The 17789-nt window shown below is 43.1% G+C and overlaps 1 protein-coding gene across 2 annotated transcripts in view; it reads right to left on the minus strand.

Moving 5' to 3' along the window:
- Positions 1 to 1981: 1981 nt before the first annotated feature.
- The window catches only part of COL14A1 (collagen type XIV alpha 1 chain), a 216621-nt gene continuing 200813 nt past the window's right edge, over positions 1982 to 17789 (minus strand). The window contains exons 46-48 of one of the 2 annotated variants that reach the window (XM_032858416.1): positions 6177 to 6254; positions 4500 to 4655; positions 1982 to 2872 (exon numbers count right to left, since the gene is read on the minus strand). In XM_032858416.1, the coding sequence (XP_032714307.1) occupies positions 2793 to 2872; positions 4500 to 4655; positions 6177 to 6254 (314 nt within the window). In that variant the 3' untranslated portion in view covers positions 1982 to 2792. Of the gene's footprint in view, positions 2873 to 3126; positions 3708 to 4499; positions 4656 to 6176; positions 6255 to 17789 lie in introns of those variants that run through there. The other variant, XM_032858417.1, reaches the window with a different exon arrangement.

The raw sequence follows: 17789 nt of genomic DNA on the forward strand, positions 1-17789 counted from the left end.
GGATGGAGGGGGCAGAGGAGGTAGGAATGAAAGGGGGAGTGTTGTCCTGCAATTAAATTGAGGTTTTCCTGAATACAAGATACTACCCTAAAAGGACTAGTTCTCAAGTCATTGAGAGCTTCTAATCGAAGTGATGAGAATTCTGAAAAGTAATGTTTTTCTTTATATGAGATAATGTTTTCTTACTTTCAGAAAGAGGATAGACTATAAATTAAGATAGAAATATATTCCTGCCAAAATAGGTAAGGCAATAAAAATGCAATTCAAAATCAGCTTTTCACAAGGCAATTTATTGTAACCACCAAAGTCCTGAATCTGAGTTACACCTTTTATTTTGAACATTTCACTCAATAGAAATCTGAAATACTGGGTCCAAGGGATGACACATTCCAAACGAATGGAACCTTCCTCTAGCTAAAATAAACAGATTTAGACCATCCAGTAAAATCAAATCCAGCCAAGTGTATCTGCACAACTCAAGAATGATACCAATGGATTAGAACCTCTGCTGGTTTATACTTCACCATTTATTACAGACTTTGAGAGTCCTCTCCGTGGCACGATATTAGACGAGGCCTTTCCAAGAGCCAAGCACACAGAATAGTCTCTCTAATCACTTGTTAAAAGATTAAGAAATCTAACACAAAGGTATGAAGTGACTAATGACATAACCTAGTCTTTTACAGAGGAGTTCTCTTAAGTGATTCTGGCTCTAGTCATCCTGATCAACCTTGTGCAAGCTTTCTGTCTCATCAGTCCTTCTTTCTACATGTGGAATGATTTGCCATAACTAAAATGGAACAGCTGTTGGTTATCTGCTCACAGTCTTCTTTCATTTCCTGCAAAGGCACCAAAAAACTCTTTGCCTGAATCCCCAAAGGCACATAAGTAGAACTGACTGTTTGAATCCTTTGGCTGGAAAGGTTTTAAATCAGATCTGTTTAGTGAAGGAAACCAAAGAAGGTCAGAAGACCTTACTGATCCAGGAAGAATCCAACTTTTGGTTATAAGTGACCCCGTTTCTACTCTTTAAAATTATCTGTTCCTAGGGAGATGCTCCAGGAAAAGGAGCATACACTAAGTTTACGACTCTCTTCCATCTTATTTTCAACAAGCAAATAATAGAACCGAAATTTTTCTCAAGTATCTAGATTTTTCCTCCTTTGTGAGCAAAGGATATATTATAGTTCAGGTGTTAGAGTGTGTTGGGTTCAAACTCATTTCCTTTCTTCCTTTCTAGAGTTTTTCAGACTCTTCTTAATACTAGAACAGTCAACTGTTGGTAAGTTATTGGAGAACATTTATTTAGCACCAGTCTTGCATTTTCTTGTGGGTTATATATGAGTCATAAAATTCTACCAGTCTTGGGGTGCCTGGGTGGCTCAGTCGGTAAAGATACTGCCTTCGGCTGCAGTCATGATCCTGGGGTCCCGAGTTCGAGTCCCACTTTGGGCTCCCCGCTCAGTGGGGAGTCTACTTCTCCCTCTCCCTTTGCCCCTCCCCTCTTTCTCTCTCTCTCTCTCAAATAAATAAAATAAAATCTTAAAAAAAAATCTACCACTCTCTTTGGCCCAAATCAACCGCTTCTTCTGTTACGCTTCTTACTACACTCAGAATGAATGAGTGAATGAATGAATGAATGAATGAAAATTTGAATACCTGTCTAAAGGAAGCCAACTGTTGTTTTTCCAGTTAAAGCTCAGCTAAGACTGGGGTGCATGGATGGCTCACATGGTTAAGTGTCTGCCTCTGACTCAGGTGATGATCTCCAGATCCTGGGATGGAGCCTCATGTTGCGCCTCCAGCTCAGCGGGGGTCTCTTCTCCCTCTCCCTCTCTCTCTGCCTTTCCCTGTGTTTGTGCTCTCTCTGTCTCTGTCTCTCAAGTGAATAAATAAAAAAAATCTTTTAAAAAATAAAATGAAACTCAGCTAAGACTATAGAAGTTTAGGGTGACATTAATGCAGTAAAAAGAATCCACGATGTTGTTTTAAATTTTTATTTGCTTATAAAAGAGAATGGAAATGGGTTTGCAAAAAAACGTATCTGCATGTACAAAGTAATCCATGTAGATAAAGAGGGCAAGCCTTGGAATACCGCTGGATGAGTCGCTCATCAAGATTGGATCTCTTTGCATCAGAACTGGTGGAAAGTCACTATTTTACATGTAAAGCCACTGAAAATACTAAATCTATTTTTAAAATCACCAAACTCAGAAAGGCTGTATTCTGATACATATTCTTAGACACCAGTGAAACGAGGTACCGAGTGATCTCAGAGCTGGATAGATCAGTTAATCAAGAGGTAGTTTCTCCAATAATATCCATTTTTCTTTTCAGAAAGGCCACAGGAGATAGGGATAAATGGCATAATCTTTGGATCTCTTTAAATTCTCATTCTGCTAGGGCCCCATTTCCTTTGAATACAATCATAGCTGTCTTGATGCATTTTAGGACTTGAGATCATCTAAGACAGAAAAGATTCCAGAGTTCAACTTTTTTTTTTTTTTTTTTTTTTGGCAATTTTCCTTTGAGTGCTCTTCTCTGGAAAAACAAATAATCTGGCATGCCATTAAAATAACAAGGAGAAATAAATCCTGTGGTGTCATAGATGAAGGGGATTTTTTAAAATATAATTTTTTTGCTAATAATACCAATATTAACAATGTCCAAGGAAATTTAGGCTGGTGAGACAAGCCCCCCAAAGGTAGCATACAAACCACATAACAACATTCTTCTTGAATAAGTTTCTCTAAGAGTTCTTGAGGTTGGTCTCCAAATTTGTCCTAGGGTGATCAGATGCCTGAGCCCCACAGTTCCATGGCTTCTAGCTCGTCTTGGACAGGAGTGAATTCCGGTTGATCAGGATGGGGAGCTAGAGAGGAAAAGTGGGGTGGGGACTTGATGGGACTCAGGAACCATAAATTGATATTCTCCCCTCACATGGGTCCATAAGAGACACAGATTTGGTCAATAAATGAGAGAGAAAGCCTGCTTAGGTGGAAAGCACGAGCTCCCGTTACCCACCATGCCGCTTGTGCTTTCCCCTGTGAGGTTTCAGATGGTTAGCAAAGGAAGGAACAGACACGTTACAGCAACGGTTAGAAAACTAGAATCACGGCCAACTGCTTAAATATAGTATGTGTTTTATTTACAAAAGGAACCCTGAATCTCAGCAGAATTATAACAGAAAAATAAATTTTTAAAACTGATCTCGTGTTAGAAACCCATCACCAAGGGGACAGTCGGGAAGGGAGGGCATTAGAGGAGGAGGGAGAGGAGGGTGGTGGGGGAGGAACGTGCCCGTCAATCTTGTGTGGGGACAGGAAAGAGGAGAAGGCACATTTAAACAGTTATCACACACAGAAAAGTTGGGGATAAATTCTTGGTACACAGTCACAGACCGACATCCAGAAAGATCCAGAAGGATACAGAGCTGTCAGTTCCTATCACGATGGACACTTGTGATTTGGTTAAGTTTCAGTATTATCAGTGTATGTGTCGGGAGCAGGGAGGGCAAGAGACGTGACAGTGAGCAGGTGGGGAAGCAGGTGAGGCAGGGAAGCGGAGTGCCCATGGTTAGGGGCAGGGGCTGGGGGGTGGTGGTGGTTAACAGGACAGTTCTGGATCCGTAGCCAATTGCCCAGGCCCATGGAGTCAGAGTGGAAGAGCTCCACCTCAGTGCTGGTAATCATTGTAAGGGATCAGATCTTAATAAGGGACAGGGAGATTTGAGAGAACAGGGAGGGAAGAGATGAACAGAGAAAAACACATCAGCAAAACTCTTGACCAGTTCCTCTGGAAAATAAGGTTAAATTTCTCCTAAAGCAGAACATTTAAATTTTTTGACTAAGAAGTTTATTGCCCCAAAGCGGTCTCTGAACATCTCTCTTGATGCTTCCAAGAGTGACTATGTCAGAAAATGTCCCATTGCACAACTCGCCGACATGCAGGCTGCAGATGTTTTTAGGAAGCATTATCTTTCACAATCTCAGGCCAGAAGTTAGTAATGTGGCAGGGACAGGCATGGTCACTCTTGTTTCTTCTTAACATTACCTTTGGTCACCAAAAATGGTGGGTATGTGGTGGGCAGAATGTCACCCAAAAGAATCTGAGGGGCCCTCCACATTAGGGAGAAGTCCCAGGTTCAAGGCTTTTCCAAAGCATGAGTGAAATAGGACCACACCATAGCAGTAACCCAGAAAGTTCTAATATGTCCCCCAATGACCGAATATGAGGTCGGAGGTCAAGTTAGTGTGGACTGCCATTTGTAAACAAGGAAGATTTGTGTTGTTATTTTCATTTTCCTTTTAAGGTTTTTGCAGGGATAGCCTCGATAGTAACATGCACTTTTTAGAAGAGGTCTCTGGATAATTTAAGGTAGTGAAGCATTCAAGTTTGGCTTCCCTCCCATAACTGGTCTACTGTTCATTGCACTCTCATCACTATAGTTCTAATCATAGCGAAACATTGCTCAAAGCCCACGAGGGGCTGGCACTTACCTCCTACCCCGTAGGCAGAACACGAAGAAGGGTCGCAGTATCCAGGCTGGCCAGAAGGACCCTGTGGTCCTGGCACCCCCAGGTGACCAGGTGGACCCCTGGGTCCAGGAGAGCCAGGGGGCCCAGGGCTTCCTGGACGACTCTCCCCTGAAGGTCCTAAGAAGCACCCACAAAGGAAAACAGTTGGTCTTTGACCATCGTACGTAGTTTTGAGACTACCAAGAAGGAAACGAACCCTTAAGAGAAGCCACCTCACACATCTTGACATTTAGGATAAGATGTCTCTCTCTGCGCATTGAGTTTTTACTTCTCAATTGGATTTGCTGGACAAGCACACCCACGTGTGTATGCACACTCCAATGCACACACAAACACACTCGGTCTCAGCTTCATAATCTGTCCTGCTTTCTGGCCCCAGGTAATTGAATTACATTAGCCTGAGTGGGAAAGAAATTATCCCGCAGGAGAAAAAGGCAAAGTCTGAAATCAGACCTAAAATACTGATCCAAAATTTCTTTAGGCTACCTTATATCGACGGAGCACTTCGATTGAGTAAAAATAGGAGACTGAAATTTTTGTGATTTTAGGAAGTCTATCAGGCTGGGTGTTTTAATGCTTGCTTTTAGGTCTAGATTCCAATGGTGTTTGAAAAGGCATTCTTCAATGAAAAATGAGATTCTTCAACTCTAGTGGAGATGAACTCTTCAATTCTAGTTCTACTGAAAATGAGGAACAAGTGTCGCCTTATATTTGAAAAGCACTACAGCTCTAAGTAGGTTCAGTCCCATTCAGTCTACGCTCACCAACCATCCATTCTGTGTAACACGTGATGCTAGATCAGTCCCTCACACCAGCTCTAATGGTACGAGCACTTATGCTCAAAGTGACTCTTTTCCATTAGGAATCCCTCCTAGGAAAAGTACTTTCCAAAATCACTATTAGGATGGAAAGAAAAAAATTAATAAAGTATTCGATTTGATGTGGCTAAAACCAGATTAAAAATGTCCAACAGGACTGGAAACTTACCATTCTAATAACGAGGATGATAACCCAGAGATCATTGTAAAAGCACACAGTAATATACACAATACTCAAAACTGACATGAAACTCATCCAGTAAGACGGCCATGGTGGCAGAAACTTTTTGAGTGTTTCTCAAACATCCACATGTTCCTCTGTATTTGAAGCCTCCCATGTGGTTCAACGGAGACAGTGTGGCTGGTCCCAGCCAGTGAAATAGGCCTCACTGTGATGTAGGTCATTGTCCATTGAGGAAGGTGAAGGCCAATGTGCCTCCTTTATCTTTCTCCTGGAGGCCTTTTGTTCTAACATGGGGGAAAGCCACCTTACCCAAATCAAACTTCGGGGGACTATAAAATAAACCCTTATCGTGTCAATCTACTAAGTGTTTGGGATTGATTTGTTACTATAGCATAGCCTAGCACGGCCTAACTCATGAAGCCAATAGGGTCCCAGAATATGCTAGAAGCCTTTGAGGCTTCTGTACTGGGAGGATTGTCACTTAACAATTGGCCTTCCAATAAAATGAATGAGAAAAGCAGCCATTTCCGTCAGATACGAGATGTAACAAGGCCATTTTTCTCACCGGTGATGTCACGTGAATATAAAATGTTAGGATTTTCATCTTGCAGTTTCCGGTTAGGTAGGAAGATTTACCTGCTGGTCCGGGGGGACCTCTTGGACCTTGGGTTCCGATGCCTGGATTTCCTTTTTCTCCCTTGATGCCAGTTAGACCTGTTCAAAAAAAAAAGGAAAGAAAAAAAAAGAAAGTCTTTAAAAGAAAATCTGGGCAAAATCTTTCAAAAAAAAAGACCTCTCTGATAACGATAATGATAGGAGTTGGTTTGGGGTTACGGTTCCAGGGGACTTTTAAATTCTGACACTGTGAATTACGTACGACCACATAAGGAAAGCTAGATCTGTAGCCGAACACGCTGTTTGTATTTGCGATACTGTAAGTCTATCCACCTTCCTACTGAAGGGGTCTGGCCTGCCAGGATCTGGCCCGTGTCTTTACATGCACCAGGCCATTGGACGTATGCAGTTGGCGCTCCACGGTCACACAATAGAAATCACAAGTGAATGTGGCTAACATTTTCCTTTTGGTCCACCCTGTAATGTATCTGCAAAAGGCATGAATTATAATTAGGCAGCAAAGTTCTGAAGAGCGTGAGTTTCCATTAAAAACTTGGAAGCTTCGGGAAAGCCTGTGTTTGATTTGGCTGATTCAGCCCCATAAAAATCTAAACCTATTCGTGCTTCTTTTCCACTGAGCAGACTCCTTCTTCCAAATCATTTACAGTGCTATTAACAAACTATACGTTTTCATGGGCAAAAAAAGCCCCACAAAATAACAAGGAAACATGCACTCCGCCACCTCATCATCCAAACAACTCTCACAAGACTGCTGGACAGGTGAGAACACGCTCTACTGTGGCCCACCCGTCCTAGAGAGAGTTACATCAGCTGGGGTTGGGGGGGCGGGTTACCCAGGCTCACAACACAGAAGGTCTCTGGTGCCTGTTTTTCATGTACAACAATGCTTTGAAGTAGCAGAATGGCATTGCATCTGCATGTGATTAGACTCACAAAGAAATTATGTGTGAATTGGCAAAGCCTCGAAGGAAACATAAATAAATGACAATAACCAATTTGAGAAGCCCCCCCCACGCCACCACGCCAGGGATTTAAAATGTTTAAAATTACAAGTAACTTCTCCCTTTTCCTAAAGGCGGTGTGTATTCACGCCAGACAAACAAAGAGACACAACAAACAAGGACACTTTTCACATCTTGGTTTATAACTTCCAGAAAGAAAGGCGTTCATGTAATATGGGCTTGGGGAATAGTTGGAAAAATAAAAAATTAAAAAAGACTGGTGAGCAACTGGTACTTTTTGCTACATGGCACATAGAACAACTGTCTGTTGATATGAACGCTGGGGTCCGCTGTGTTCCTTGGGTCCACCTTTTGGGGTCAAGGTCTATGTGGGCCCTTTCAAAAAGTCCTCCTGGGGCACCTGGGTGGTTCAGCGGGTTGAGCCTCTGCCTTCGGCTCGGGTCATGATCTCAGGGTCCTGGGATCGAGCCCCACATCGGGCTCTCTGCTCAGTGGGGAGCCTGCTTCCTCCTCTCTCTCTGCCTGCCTTTCTGCCTACTTGTGACCTCTCTCTCTCTGTCAAATAAATAAATAAAATCTTAAAAAAAAATTAAAAAGTCCTTCTTTGTTAGCAGTCCTTAGTGCTTCTCTACCCCCTGCTGGGCCTCCCTCACACCCACGCCTATTGTGTGGCCTAGGTGGTATTTTCTGAGCTCACAAGAGACCTGTATTTTAGGGAGAGAGCCGGGCGCTGAGCACTTGGCCTTCTCTTGTTTTGGGTCTGACTCTTGTCTTAGGAACCCAGAAGGAAGACAGTAATTTCTCAAGAATAAAAATACAATTTCATCTGAGTTTAAAAAGCACCCAGCATTCTCAGACCAATCAACGCGTAATACTCAAATGCTCACCAAGTTGTTCAGACAGAAAAGCACCCTGGGTACACCTACTGGCTGTTACCCAATTAGCTACCAGTTTAGCTCTTATTTTTGTGGCTAATTGGAATAAGCAATTTTCAGTCAGTAGGTGTCCTCTCAGTTGCCAATGGACTCCACCATACTTAGCCTCTTCTTCTGTTTGAATGAGAATCACTTTCCCCACAGGGAACCACTAATTTTTAAAGAGTTAGAACACAATGAAATACACAGATGACTAATGGCAGCCTGCTCGTGATTAAGCGTGTGGTGACTCAGAGGCCTCCCATGACCTTACGGTACTCAAGGATCAACATTCACAACATGGCTTCTGGATGATTCTCCAAAGTAGGAGATGCTGTCCATGAGGCTGAAGAGGACATGCAGGAAAGTGTTCTTAGGAATATCTCTCTGGTGAGAGTTTCTTGACTTAGGGCACCTGGGTGGCTCAGTGGGTTAGGCCTCTGCCTTTAGCTCAGGTCATGATCTCAGGGTCCTGGGATCGAGCCCCACATCGGGCTCTCTGCTCAGTGGGGAGCCTGCTTCCCCCCTCTCTCTGCCTGCCTCTCTGCCTACTTGTGATCCCTCTCTCTGTCAAATAAATAAATATTAAAAAAAAAAAAAGAGTTTCTTGACTTATCCATTGCTTCTTCATTGAGAAAGCAAAAGATGGGGGAGATTGGGCAGTGAGGATTCTGGTTGTTTCAATTTTCTAGTTATGTAGAGAAAAATGAGTGGCATTTGATATTACCTGTACTACAAATCAAGGTAAGAGAGTAAGAGTCTCACAAAAATATTCCAGCCCCTCAAAATGTCTCGAGAAAATTCTAAGGATATAATTATACTAATAGGTAATTTTAGATTTCAGTATCCTTGAAATGAAGATCCATTCCAACTATAGGTAGGCTAATAGATTAGTATCTGTCCATGTATTCACTTAGGTTCTGAGCTGAAGGAAACTTTGTGTCCATGACACCTGAGTTTGGTTGTAAATCTTTTTCTTAGAATGAAAAAAAATCATGTTAAAAATCAATAATTAAGGACCTGAGATGAGGGCTGAAATGAAAGGCCAGACTTAGAGACCTCAGTTCTCTAAAAATAGATCTGCATAAATTTTTGAGAAGCCTGTAAGCCATGGTTAAAAGGAAAGAAATCAGATGTCCCAAAATGTCCACCCATCTGTGAGACGTCAGCAGGCGATGAATAGATCTGGGCATAGCCCTTCTTTACAGAAAATATGCCATCATCACCCATAATAAGGGCTTCTTTCATCAATCTCTTCGTGAGGGCTGAAGGTGGAGCCCTTCGTTGTTGAGATGGAGTCCCCAGAGCCAAGTGCCAACGTTCTCCCCACAAAGGCACTGGGACTCCTGAGTGCATAGGATGCCCCTCCTTCTGGAACACCCATTTCACATTGGATGTCTCCATAAATACTTCTCCGTCTTCAAGACCCAGCCCAATGCTTCTTGCAACCATAATGAGCAGAAGCCTACAGGATTCAAGAGGACTGGGATTATTGATCTGTTTCATGGCTGTATCCCTGACACGGTGAGAGTGTCTTCCACATACTATGAAACCTACAGATATGTACTTATTTACTCACTGAAGGAATGAATGAGTTCTCTGATTCCATACTGTCCGTGCCTGTTCTGCATTGCTTGTCCTCATGTTCGCCTAGCCTAAGACTACGAGCCTGCTGATGGCAAGGATCATGTCTTCTTTACTGTTAGTGTCGGATCCAAGCCAAACCTCACACATGGTAGGTGGCCCAGTAAGTTCTAGAAACCTAACCGAATAACTGCATGTTTACACCAACATGCAGCTGACTGTTAAAAGCAAGCCTGACCTTTGAAGGATTAACAAACAAAATTCCTTACCCCGGAGCTTTGCTTTTTACTTTCACATGCCTGCCTTGTGGGAACACTGCTTTTTCTAACAAGTTCCTCGTGTGGCAGTTTCAGTGCTAGCGTTTCTTAGCAATGAATATAACCGATCATAATTAAATTTCTGCCATTTCTAAAAACTAAGCATAGCTGATATAAATGAAGCTCTAACTTTCCTAAAATATGATTTTAGATAAGATTAAAATACCTTCAGTTTTTTTTGAGTTATCAAAAATATTTAGGATAATCAGAGAGATGATTATTATCCATCCATTCATCTGTTCTTTCTTTTAAAAATATTTTAATAAATCTATTTTTTTGCAAGGTTCACAGCAATATTGAGTGGAAAGTACAGAGATTTCCCATGTACTTTCTGCCCCTACACCTGCTTTATCAACATCCCCCAACAGAGAGGTACCTCTGTCATATTCATTCTTTTTTTAAGAGTCTCGTTAGAAACCATTTCAGGGCTCCCTGGTTCTCCCTTACCACAAACCTAACACTGACCCTCCAATATTTTCTTTTACTGGTATACAAAGGCAGAGACCTGTTCACTCTAGCTCTTTGTTACATTCCCAGTTCCAGGCATATACTAAGGCACTTAAGAAATACGTTGTCAAGCAGATGAATGAATGAATGAAATCCTAAGTTCTATTGCAGTCTTTGACAAACCAAGAATGTGGCCAGTGAGTTTATCAGCTAAGTCTAAAAATGACCACAGTCCATTCCAAAAGCTAGAGGCTTGGGATGCGTGAGCTCATTTTGTCTGCATAAGAACAAAGGGGGCGGAAACTACTATTAACCCCTAAGGAGGCTGTGATACCTGCCCTCACCTAGGAAGGAGCACGAGCCACGATTTGAACCCAGACAGCTTGGTGCCGAAGCCCAGACACTGAACCACTGCCCTCCCTGCCTTTTCAGTCCAAGTGGGCAGGCGACTTGTCTTGTCTTGTTCTATGCAGTCGAAGCTTCCTGAGCGGCGCGCTGGGTCAGTCTGCACATCTGCTCTGGCCCCAGGCTCAGCAATCAGCCCTGTGGTTATCACATTTTCTCAGCTTACTTCCCTCAGTTGGCATTCTTGTCCTCTACTCTGAGCAAGATTCAGGGTTGACGCTGAGTGGCCCTCTCTGGCTCCTGCTGACTACATGCCCAGGATCTGGCGCTCGGTTGTCCATTTCCTATTTCCTTAGGCCTGCTGGTCTCTGAATAGAGACATTTTACTCATTTCTCTGCCCTCTCACCACACCAAGACCTCCACACTGGGGCCTCGTGCTGCTCCATTGAGCACAGTTAGTCTCTCAGCCCAGACATTTCGAGCAACTCCCAGGATTTATGCCCAGGCAGATACGCAAAGGCTGGGCAATGCTTTCATTGTCACTGCACCAAAAAGTCCCAGAAACAGCGAGACAGGGCTTCGGCTATGTTGTTATATTGTCTGTTACCTAGGAAATGCGGACAATGAATGGCAAGTACAGTCTGCTTTCCATTCAGAATATGTCTGAACGCCTACTGGAAGCAATGTACTAGATAGGTACCTAGCCACAAGGTGGCAGATTCATTGGACATAATTCACTAAATACTTCATGCAATTTCCAGAATCTGCTATTTCTACATTTTCGGCCTGTAGCATTAGTACCACCAGCGTGTGGGACTCCATGTTTTGGCTAAGGTCTCGGCTAAGGGGACAAAGATTGGAAAATACATGATTGTTTTCACACTTGATCTTGGCCAAAAGGCCGAGAAGCGATTATACAATGATTGTTTTCAATGTAAACACATTTTGCAAACCATGGCCAACAGCTTTTCTTCTTGTTGCCTTTTTAATAAAATAACGGCCCATCCACTTTGACAGGGTAATTCAGGACTCAGGGAAAGATAAAGCACTCTACATAGTTCAGGCAAAGAGAAGTTAATCCAGATACTTGTTTACATGGTTTGTTTACATGGGTGATGGAGGACTGAGAAGCCAATTAAAAATGATGAGGCAACTTATAAATCAGCAAGAGCAAGAAGTCACTCTCATCTTTAAGAGTATGGGGGCAATGGGAAGAAATGGTAGGACTGGAACCCAGAGCCTAGAACCTTCTGGTAGGATCTAGAAGCAGAGGGAGAGATTACCGGTTGAAGCAGGAGCCATGTAAGAGTTGTCACCACAACCAGAATTGCAGGGGAGCCAGGTGTAGGGTGAGAGGAGAAATATCTTGACTTCTACCCTGTTTGAACCCTGTAATCCTCCTTTTTTTTTTTTTTAAGATTTTATTTATTTATTTGACAGAGAGAGGCAGTGAGAGAGGGAACACAAGCAGGGCAAGTGGGAGAGGGAGAAGCAGGCTTCCCGCTGAGCAAGGAACACGACGACCATGGGGTTCGATCTGAGGACCCTGGGTTCATGACCTGAGCGGAAGGCAGATGCTTAAGAACTGAGCCACCAAGGTGTCCCTGGAACCCTCTACTCCTTTTTAAAGGCTCCCATTGGCTGAATTTTTCCAGGAGCAGTGGGGTAAGGGAGCCTGGAGAGGCACTGACGCACCGCTAAAGGAGGGAGAAGGGCAGAATGAAAGCAAACTGCCTGGTCCAGTCCCAGTATCAGGCACTGAGCATCAGAGCCAGAAGGACCCTGCCTGCCTGTAGTGAGTCACCTTGTGGCAGGGAAAGGGACAAACAGAGAGCCATCACGCAGTGTGAGAAGAGCTACAACAACACATGAAAGCACAGAATCGAGGCGTCCGTGGGGAGTCACAGGGGGCTTTCAGATACAGCTGACCCTTGAAGCCAAGTCTTGGAGAGCAGGCGTCAGCCACGCAAAGAAGGGCAGATGCAAGTGCACATACAGAGGCCGGCAGATGAAAGAGAACTGGGCATGCCTGGGGGACTCCAAGCATCAGGACTCTGGCATCAGCAGGTCGGGGAGTGGTAGAATAAGAAGCCAGTCTAGATCCGGTCCTGACACACGAAGGGTTGTGGATACGGCCCTTCCCCCTCATGTGCGCAGGACCCCTCCAATACCATCCACCTAATTTTTTGTTCGCAACTTCACCGTCTTTTTCTCAAAGAGGAACTCCAAAGTGCTGAAGCCTCAGACCCCTTAAAACATGGATCTGGCCCTGCTGGGTGCTACAAAACAATGCAATTAGTAAAGTGGACTGAGAAGTCCGGCAGAGCTCAACTCTACCAATGAACACTGAGCTAGTCTCCCAGCAAAGCCAAAGGAAAACATGTCGAAGCATTAAGTAGGGCTGTCCGGTGATCAAAGGAACCACTACCAGATCAAGATCAAGACAACAGGATATTTTGGACTTCAGGTTCTTCTATCAGTTAGAGATATGGTAATATTGGCCGGAGGCCCTCTGGTCTTTCGACCACACACATCTAAATTAGATACATTGATATCCGGGCAGTGAGAGAGAGGAAGAAAGTGCAGCAGGGAGGAGGGAGGTGAAAGGGGCAGCATGGGGGTTACAGAGGGAGAAGGGAGAAGAGAGAATGAAGGGGCAATCCCATCAGTGCGCACCAACCCTGTGTAGCCGTCCGCAGGTTGGTCCCACCAGCGGGTGCATGGCAAAAATGAACAGGGATTACATTTGGCAGGAATCCTGGATTTTTGTCCCCACAGTTTTGCACACTGATGCTATGATCTTACGGGCATAAGAGTAGCAGACCAAATGCCCATCGACCAGTTTCAGCTCCCAAGTTCTGACTGATTCTCCTTCAATGTCATTATATTATTTCAGCATGGGCTATTAGGAAAATTATTAACAACTGAAAGTTAATAGAACAAATGAGCTAATTTCTGTGGCTTCAAAAACGAACATTTCAGGTTTGGCATGAATATTCAACCAGCTGATGATATTTAAATTAGAGCTAGGGCTTGTTTTCATTCCTTGCGGAAATGAAAAGTGATATGATGCTCTTGACTCTTGGAAAAGAAGAGAGCTGTGTCAGGGCCTTGGGATGATATCAGTGTCTGCAGAGTTTAAAACAAAAGGCATTAGGACCAGTAGCCCTTCATAATGAGCATGAAGAAAGCACTATTAAGATAAATACGTCTTGTATCTAGTTAAATCTAGAACCAATGAAAATTTTAAGAGTTAATGAATATGTCTTTTCTATGTATGTTTTTCCCTCAGCTATATAAATGCATTTTGGTATACTTATTTATTGTACTTATTGCCTTAAATCCTTGTTAAAAAAAGTTCACTGAAAATGGTTTACTATAGCCAATATAAACAGCTTTAGTTTTATCATCTAAATTAGTATATGTTATATTTCCATTTTACTTGTTTATGTTCAAGGCCAGAAATTTAGAAAATGGCTTAGTGCATTCCTATATTTAAAACAAACTGTCTGTCTCTGCCTGTCTGCCTCTATCAATATTTACATATAGATATTGTATACACACACACACACACACACACACACACATAGAGGCATTATAAGCAGGACCTCCCTTGATCTTTTGACCAGACATCTAAATTAGACACACTAAAATGTGAGCACTGAAATGTCCAACGTATTTGCTATTTTATATATATTTCCTACCCAGTCGAAAAATCTTTCCTATTTAAAAATCTCACCCCGTTTTACTGGCTGAATTTACACAATAATGACTTGAAGAAAACGTTGACATTGTCAAGTTGGCAGTAACTGTCTATTAACAGGATGTCTTCGCGTTGATGTCCTATAGCCACTTGGACTTCTGTTTTTGTTTTTTTTTTTTCATGGCTCTAGAGTGAAGGACAAATGGCAGCCAAAAAACTAGCCAAGGAGTAATCAACACCATAAATCACTCATGATTCACGAAATGACTATTGCACTTCAGGTATTATGAAAAATAAAGGGAAAATCCACATTACGTTTGGTCTCCGGGGAACGTGCAGCCTTACTGCTGAGACAGGATTCACAGAGGTGAAATCATCATTAAAAGGCAAGTCAAGAAAGCACATTCTACCTGGGTGCTCAATGACCTGTTTCGCACACCGGTGACGGACCCCGCTCTTGTTCAGGCTTCTTGGTGTGGTAGGGGTTGGGGGGAAGCAGAGATGAAAGGCACAGCCCCATTCAAGGAACTCACAGTCCAGGGGGAAGACAAACAAGGACACCAGCAATGACAGTATAATGAGAAACTGCTGCGGTGGACGCATGTGCTCGGGGAGGGTTTTCTCAGTCTGGTTCAGCTGGAGGGGAGCAGGGTAGCAACGACCAACACACCGGCCAAACAAACCGTGGGAGGAACGAGTGGTCTGGCAGCGGGGACTCCAGAGATGCGATCTGAAGGACGAATGAGCCAGAGGACGAAAGAGGATTCTAGGGAGTGGGAAGGGCAGGTGGAAACCCATGAACTGGGACGAGAAGAGGGCACAGTGGGAATCTGCACTGGGGGGAGCAGCAAAGGAAAAGACACGCACAAGGAATGAGCAGTCGCCCTTCCTCATCGCTCTGCGCCAGACTTGACGCATTCTCCTGCTTTGGGCCGCGTGTACTTCCTTATTGCGTGGAGTTGGGCGTGGCCACGACCACGTGACTTGCTTTGGCCAATGAGACGCTAGAGGCAACAACAGGCACAGAGGCTTGAAATAGGCAACTTGGGTTGCCCTGATTTGTTTCTGCCACCGCCGCGAGGATTACGTACTCTAGGAAACTATTAGCCCTTCTAGCCAGAGCCCCAGCAGAGCAGAACTGCCCCTGTTTTCCATAGATATGTGGTGGGGAAAAAAAATAATATTGATCGTTGTATCCTACTGAGATGTTTGTGGTGTGTTATGCAGCGAAAGCTGACTAATACTGAGAGCACAGAGCAGTTCAATTTGGCTAGAGCAAAAAGTACATACTTGAAGTCAGGCGGAAAATATGAACCGGGACCATACGAAGATATCTTGCTGAGATGGCATTAACCTTGAGTGGTTATTTCTAGCACGATACCTTTTACCCCAGACAGGGACTGAAATCCAGTGCAAGAATCTGATCAGATCTACTACACAGGCCCTCCAATTAAGGGTTTCAAAATATTTTAAGCTACAGAAACAATTATATTAGCTTTCATGACAAGAAAAGAAGACAAAGCGGACTACAGCCCTTGCTGACATCTTGAACCAAACTCCTGGAAGACCCTGAGTCAGAAGCACCCAGCTAGACCACTCCCGACTCCCTGACCCAGAAAACCACGATTGTATAGGTTTTGTTGTTTTAAGTTGCTAAGTTGTAGGGTAACTCGTTATAATGAATCATTAACACATAGAGCTTCTCTTTGCAGCCATGTTGAATGCAAAGACTCAGTTTGTAACAGAGGGGGAAAAAACCCTTACAAAATAGAAGATGATACAACAAAGAAAAAGGAAAAGCATTCCTTTTCAATGTATTCAGGTTACTATACATTAGGAAAACACAATACATCAAACCTTCAGAGAAAATCTTTTTCCAATGCACATTCAAATTGGACTTTACCACCTAACGACTGGGTGAGAAAAGAGAAAGCTACCTTTACTTTTCTGGAGTTCATCTCTGAGGAGATGAGACGCAGGGAATAAGGAAAGAGACAAACACGTCAGCAGATTTTTAACAGCAAGGAAAAGACTATGTCTCATGCAAGCCAATGTCAAAGATAATACAACAATCACAGGGAAGACTTGCAAATATTTAAGTCTCAACCAGCCAATTATTATAAGAGCCCTGCCAACCCTCTATCTTTAATTAAGTTGATCTGTCCCATAAAGATAATTTTTCCAGGAATAAACCAGGATAAAAGAGACACTGAGAAGTTCCACAGATGCTTAGCATCTAGGCATTCCTGTCTGGCAACTGCTTTGCTTTTATTCTGCATTTGTGACCAAAGTTTTCAGCCAAATGTATCTTCAGTGCCAACAGCTCTTTTCAACCACAGAAATACCAAATGCAAGAACCCAATTTCCCTCTCCCAGTTTCTCTCAAATTGACTTGAGACCCAGCCTTCTCAGCCTTGTTGATTCCCAGGTAAGGAGAATGAACCTTAGGGACTCAGAGTTAGCTTTCGGGTATATGCAACTTCTTGACTCTGACTGCCATTTCTGTGTCTCCAAAGGGGGTTATCAGTGACTTCCAGCAGTCGGAGCATGGCTGATTTCTTTTCTACCTGTGTTTGCTCTGGTGGGGTGGGAAGGGGGGCTCAGTTGTGTTGCATCTTCTCTTCCTTCTCACACCCCCCTTTTCTCATTTCCTGGAACAAAGTCCGTCTTCTTCAAATTAACCACAGGACTTAGGACTGATACAAAAATTGATCCTTAAATCTTGTCTTTCTTTACATTCACTCCTTAGAAATTTGGTCTTCTTTGTCAGTGAAAACTCAAGGGGAATAATTTTCTAACTTCATAAAGTCATTCAAGGATTATATCCTCAGAGAACAATAAAAAATTAATCCAGACAACAAACAGAGTGGGGCAACTGTCCTTGCATCAAGCTCTTAATCAAAAACATGAAATCTTCTTGTGATTAAAGATGACATTCCAATGCTGTTATTTTTTTTTTTAAGCCTCAATGCTAATATTGCATCCCAAATATTTGATCCCACAGAGTAGGTATAAAGTGCTAATGAATGTATAGAAAACAATGCATTCCAATAGGGAAAATCCTTGGAATGATACCTCCCAGTCATTTTCACTCAACTTTTTCTAGGCACTAGCATGCATAAAGACATCACTACTGTCTGTGGGTGAGGGGAGATAGTCAGTAGTATAAGGCTTCTCTGGAGAGAACCCCAGTAGGAAAAAGAAATATAGTGGAAAACCAAGAGATCTGTTAATCAAGGAACAGATGTCTGAAAAAGTAGAAGATAATTTTAGTTATTTGCATAATGCTGATGATGTATTTGCTCTTATGATTTTCACTGTGAACACAACAGACACGAAT

Source organism: Lontra canadensis, unplaced genomic scaffold (genome assembly GCF_010015895.1).
Source record: "Lontra canadensis isolate GAN:19392208 unplaced genomic scaffold, GSC_riverotter_1.0 scaffold15, whole genome shotgun sequence".
NCBI classification, from domain to species: Eukaryota; Metazoa; Chordata; class Mammalia; order Carnivora; family Mustelidae; genus Lontra; species Lontra canadensis.